Genomic DNA, 6,497 nt, shown 5'->3' with positions numbered 1-6,497 from the left:
AAGTGAGAATTTACTGTCAAGAAGAAAACCTGATGTAGTGGAAAAATGAAAGCACTTTTTTACACCCAAAAATACAAACTGGTAATCTGGTCAGATATAAACTAGGGAAATATTATACATGTATTTCTCTGAATTCCGTGTATTAAATAAGTCTCCTGTTGGCTGTTGTGGCTTATTAAATATGAAATATGAAATATTAAAGATCCAAATCGTATTTGGGGATCCACTAGTCAATTAGTTGATAGGAACCCAAGTAAAAAAGAAAAAAACCCAATAAACATTTGTTTGGTAAAACATGCTAATTTATCAGCTGCGACTTTTGTTTAAGCATACGAGATTTCGATAATCTAAAAAAATGAGAAGAACTCTTATATCATTAGCAATTTAGCATGTTGGATCTCATTATTACTGTCAGATGTCAAACTTAAACTTGTTTTCATCAATCACCAAGGTATATTTCCAGCAACAAGCAAAAATATCCTCAGAATTAGAACAATCAATTAACATCTATGTACATCCAAATCCCTATGAAAGAATGAATGGAAAAGACAAAGAAAATCATCCGCATTATTAGCAATGCCATGCAAGTTCTATGCAATCATATGCATTATCTGAGCACGGTATAGAAAACTAGCTACAGGCTTGACCATAAAAATAAGCAACCTATCTCTTGTGAAAGAAAAAAAGAAGAAGAAATTAACCATGAATAATGGGATCATCTTCAATTTTAATGGTCATATCGGGGTTTAGGGTCGCTTGAGGCATATCCCTCCTCAATATTGTCTCTGTCATGTCTAATACTACCCTCAACGGCTTCTGACGCAGGGTCCTCGGACCCCACTGTGCCGCTACCCTCACCTGTTCCTGACAAGTGGGTCCCATCCCTTGGATTGTTGTTGTTGGCATCCATCAAGCTAGCGAGTATGGCTGCATTGAGGTCCTCATCCTCTGTTGTTGCAAGGAGCATGTCCATTTCCTGCTTTTCAATATCTGCAGTTCGGGTTCGAGTCGTTTGCTGTTTGTTGCACGAGGCGGTTATATTCTTTGCATCATCAGGCATCAGCCATTGCCCAAACCCGCTCCCTGCTTCCGCAGATAAATTGCACTCCTTGGGAAAATTACCTGCACTAGGTTTTCTCTGTTAGGTTTTATCATATATTTGAACAGCACAATTAGCAATTTTCTGTTAGAAGTCTTTTGAACAGCATAATTAGCAATTAAAGATTAACAGATATCACCCCTAATAGGAATGGAAACTATCACCTAATTGTTTAATGCGGAGAGAAACAGTGAAGATGTGGATTAGTGGAGACATATTTCACACTACATGGTTGCTGGGTAGTCTAATTCTAGGAAGAAAAAAAACATTGAGCCTATAGTACAGAAGATTTAAACAAAATAACTTGTGCAAGTGTTACTCCTAATGCTGATAAGCAGAGAAAACAACAGCTACCTACAAAAAATAGCTGATATCACCTAAAAACCTTCCTCTACTAATTTCTTTCTAAAACAAGTACGAGATTTATGCACCTACACCCAAATTGTTTTTAAAATAATGCAAAGAATATAACAAATGCAGGAGCCTTTTGTATACACAATGCAAGCAAGGGTATCTAAGCTGTAAACAGCAGTGTCATGCTCATACATGGAATCCTAAATTTTTACAAATAGCACACATATGAGGTATATTTTCAGGTCGTATACTACTGTTATGGAAGCAAACTATCGAAATTGATAAAACAAGGAAGGAAAAGAATAAAAAGAAAAGAAAATAAGAAGAAAAAAAATGAAGGAACAAAATAAAGAGGAACCTTTGACGGTGAAGATGGTCCAGCCAGAGGCCTTGAGGGAGTCGATGTAGGCTGAGAGGTAGAACTTGGAGAGGTGCTCAGGGGCAGGATAGAGGCTGTTGAAGTTGTACCACTCCCCGTTGACCTTTCGGATGCAAAACCAGTGGTTCTCCTGGTGGCATATGAATGCAGTCTCCCGCTCTGCCGGGTCATACACTGACTCTTCCTGTGCCGGCGCATCCAGCGGCACCGCCTCCAGGTCCCACACCTCCAATGCCTTCTGCAACACCTGCCAATTTATTTTTCATTTTGATAGTTAAGGATACATGGGGCACAGGTAATAGAGAATTAGACTAAGAGTTGACTAAAGTCAAATGAATGTACAGATTCAGTTGTAACAATTTTCTGTTAGGTAGTTATTACAGCCTTGTATGGTCTATAGATAGACTATGATTGTAATAGTGAAACAACAATGCAAATACAACAAACACAATTCAATCTCTTCTTTGTATCTTGTATCTTCTTTACAAAGCCTATACCGGGATTACAGTATGAGATAGTCACTTGTTTTAACAGAAATTGACATAGTATAATGGCATGTCGTAAATAATTTACCACGTTTGGAGTAAAGAAAGTACAGTAAAAGCAGCATATGTTGCTTGATGAATATGACAACAAGCTTTAGAAGCAGTGTTACACAGATGCATGAAAGGAGTTTAGCAGTACAGCTCATTTTATATAAGATAGTTGTGATTGCACCTAATTTTATATATTTCTGCCACAGCCTTCTCATGGAAAATGAACCAGAAATTTACTTGATATATCAATGGCAACATAATGTCCAATGAATCTTGTACAATCATATCCAGGGAAGCAATCTTAAATGCACAAGAATAAGCGCCTTATAATTCTTGCTCCCTTTAGTTCTTTAATTGAAAATACTAAACAACATAACAACCTAATTTTATCAGACAAAAGAAAGTAGGATGTATTGAATACTTCATTAACATGCATAATTCACTGCTCTTGGTGCAAAGAAGACCGGCATATTGTTACATAAATGTACGTGACAGAAAACTCTGAAGCAGCACTACATAAATGCATGCATGTGGTAGTACAGATTATTGCATATAAGGAAGGTGTAATTGCAATTAATTTGAAAAGTGCGTGACGATGATGAAATTGATAGAGAACAGTCTGGAGCAATCTTTCGCACACAAGGAAAGAATATATGCTTTTTCCATTCCAGCTCCTTCCATTTCTTTCCTTGAATATACTAATCAATGTCATGACCTAATTTTATCAAAAGTTTTATGCTGGTCACTGTCTAATAAAGTACATTATAAAAATTAATTCTTGAGACTGACAACACCAGCAATTCAGTAGGGATTTTAGTTAATTTAAAAGATAGTAAAAACATATACACATATTTTCTTGGAAAATTATACCTGTAAAACACTTTTTTTTTTTGTTTAAATCATTGCATCCTTATTTGTTAACCAGTAAAATTATATTTCTTGGTTGACTTAGCTATTCATTAGAGGTTTCTTGTTGACAAAAACTACATTTTTATTTTTGTTAACGATAGTATACAAGCCATGAATTGACTGATTACGATTATTGTTGCTTCTTAAAAGAAGTAGAAAAAGAATTATAGATCACAAGCAAATTACATATCAACAATGGAAATACAATAATTCATCCCGAAGCACAATTCTTGTACCTACGAAAGGTTAACTGAACAGAAGATTCACAAAAAAGAAAAAGAAATCAAGAATCAAAACAACGGAGAAAAATTCAGACCTGAATGCTGAAATTGCCCTCCAAAGAGACATTGTGGGACCCGTCCGACAGGAAATCACCTTGCTCTGATTGGAGGTCCCCACCTTGCATCAGGACCTGGCGCTCTTGTTTGTCGAGATCGGAGGCAAGCGCGGCGAGATCGAGCTCGGAGAAATAGGGGCCTTGCAAGACGGTGTTCACGCAGTGCACGGCGCACAACTTACCCTCTTGTACCTCGTGGTACAGGAGCCCTCCATTGCTTGGTCCTTCCATTCTTGTTTTTGCGATCAGACAAGAGGAATTAAACCTTTAACGAGAAGGGAAGAAACAAGAGAGGGGTTTCGGATTTTTGGGAGTGAGAGAGAGAGAGAGAGTCAGCCACTAACCTTCAAAAAGAGAGAGAGAGAGAGAGAGAGAGAGACGGTAGTGGGAATATAAGAGGCAATGAGACGAAGGTCAGGCAATTCGTCTCCTCTGCATTAACTCAAAAGAGAATCTTTTTAGTTAATGCATCTTCACCATCCGATATTCTTTAAAATTCGTGTGGACTAGATCCGCACTAATAGTAAAGGATCCCGTGTTAAAATCAGACGGCCGAAATGTATTAACTCAAAAGATTTCTTTTGAGTTAATGCAGAGGATACGTGTTCAAGGAGGTGGGGTGGAGTACGATAGCGGCTAGCCTCGGGGAGTGCTTAGGAGCTAGCTATATAGGAGCCAATTTCGAGTCAGCATCCTCTGAGGTAACATAATATTTGAGTTTTAGATCTGACGAGATGGAATTCGCGAAAGACCATCGGACGGTTTATATATAAACTCTAAATTTCTGTTACCTCAGGTTATATCAATTCGCCAATTTCTCTGGAAAATTATTGACAGAGTAGATATAGCTTCAAACAGAGCATCATTTTATACTTTTTCATATTCTTTATTGATCTTGCGCTGTGTGAAGTAAATATAGATCTGTCGATATATTTATCCAATTTCTCTCCCCTGCCACTGCTCGCTTGAATATACTACCGAATTCTGTTGCTTATCTTTATTTCTTTTTTTTTCTTTTGCCAGAAGAGTGTTGAAATTCTGACATCTTTGTATAATTAAATGCTAAGGTTTGATATTTTATTTTCCAAACGATTTAGAATTACTGGGTTTTCTCTGATAGTTGGTACTTGCTGCAAAGTAGTGATGAAATAATATATTGGCAATCAAACTTATATAAACAATTGGATGCATAACGGAACATGAGCTATGCATAACATGGAAAGGGGACTGTGCGAGAGAATATTGTGCTGTCTTAGAATCTGATTTTAATAAATAAACCCAATAGGGGGTTCGTGTAATAGGGTTTTACTTTCAGTTATTATATGCACTTGTAAATTGACCTTTTTTTTCTATAAAATTATTCCGTTAGCGGCATCAACTAACCTTAAAATAAAAAAATATATTTATTTATAAGATTAGTCGCTTTAAATATCAACTAACAAATTTTATTGATAAAAAATATATTTACAATGGATCAAATGGCTGTAATTTCTAAATTAACTATTTTATTTTTACAAAATATTATAATCCTTATCTCTCTTCACAACTGGATTTGTTTCTTCGATCGCCACCGCACTTTGAGGGTAATCGAATCTACCTACCGTCATGCTTCGATAGAGATGTTGATCATCGCAATACTTTAATCGTCATCTCGTTCCACAACCGGATCCGCTTCTTCGACAGCCGCCGCACTTTGACAACGGCTGGATCTACTCACCGTCGCTCTCCAATCAAGATGGAAATTCTATGCTCCGAACTCCGACAATACTGCATTTTTAGCTCTGATTGGCTCCGATTTCTCCCCCCTCTGTCATTCTTCTCTCAGCTCGAAAAGGTAGAACTAAAAGAGAGGAGAGGTGTTGTGTCGGAGATGAAAACTACAAGAAGTAAAAAAAAATAAAGTTGAGCTGAAGAAAAGAAGGAAGAATGACGGCTATCAAAACCCTAAGTTTTGAGTCCGATCTTTGTTTCTCTGTTTTTTTTTTTAAAACAGTCACAGAGATATTTGTTTCATTGCATCATGAAAGTTGAAACTGTAATTTACAGACACAAATTTTGATCTTATTTTTTTATTACTGTAAATCTCATTATTATAATTTGTATAGAGAAGAAGAATTGTAACAGAGAGAGATAGAGATGAGAGAATGAATCTTGTATTTTCTTGATTGATTGTACACATAGTACTTGACAGCTTATTAAAAAAATCATAATTTAAAAAAAAAGAACTTTATGAAACCAACACAAAATTTTTTTTTTTACAAAAAATTAAAGAACTTAAATGGTAGTTTGAACTTTTTTTTTCTAGAGAGAAAAACTATTTCGGGTTTAAAAAAAATTAGTGGGACTGAAATGACCATTCGGTCCAGAGAGATTTTCAGATTTTTTGTGGTTGCTGGTATGAAAACCTATAAAACTATCTCAGACTAAATTGTTATTTCAGTCCGGAGAAAAAAAGGTCGGACTGAAATAGCATTTCAGTTCTTATGGTTTTTGTAAAAAGAAGTAATCATGTTGATTTTATAAAATTCTTTTTTTTAATTATGGTTTATAAAAAAAATCTTATAAAGGAAGATTACATCACGGTTCTAATTAACTAACTAACATTCTTAACCAATTCTGTTACAAGCCTAATTACAACAGTAATTAGTTAGACTATTATTACCCTCCCAATCTAAAAACCCATTTGGAAAGGGGAGTGCTATATTGAGTGCATCAATTGATATATTGAGAGCTGAGAGGAACTTTTCTCTCTAAATACCAATTATACCCTTTTACTCTTTTCTTTATATGTGGCAATTCCGTCTGTCACAATTAATACAATAGTTAATAAAGAAAAAAAATCAATAAAGGAAACAACTAGCAACTCTCTTTCTTCCTCCATCC

The 6,497-nt window shown here is 35.7% G+C and overlaps 1 protein-coding gene across 1 annotated transcript; it reads right to left on the bottom strand.

The window, feature by feature from the left end:
- Positions 1-456: 456 nt before the first annotated feature.
- Positions 457-3,952, bottom strand: LOC144572833 (Josephin family protein). The gene is made up of 3 exons (XM_078322510.1): positions 3,594-3,952; positions 1,812-2,079; positions 457-1,122 (listed from the first exon to the last, which is right to left on the bottom strand). Exons 1-3 carry the CDS (start codon positions 3,843-3,845, stop codon positions 728-730), a joined length of 915 nt encoding a protein of 304 aa, XP_078178636.1. The 5' UTR covers positions 3,846-3,952; the 3' UTR covers positions 457-727.
- Positions 3,953-6,497: the final 2,545 nt, after the last annotated feature.

This window comes from Carex rostrata, chromosome 2 (genome assembly GCF_964058835.1).
Source record: "Carex rostrata chromosome 2, lpCarRost1.2, whole genome shotgun sequence".
Classification (NCBI taxonomy): domain Eukaryota; kingdom Viridiplantae; phylum Streptophyta; class Magnoliopsida; order Poales; family Cyperaceae; genus Carex; species Carex rostrata.
Note: the sequence above shows the minus strand (reverse complement) of the source record. Positions and strands in the feature narration are given on the sequence as shown.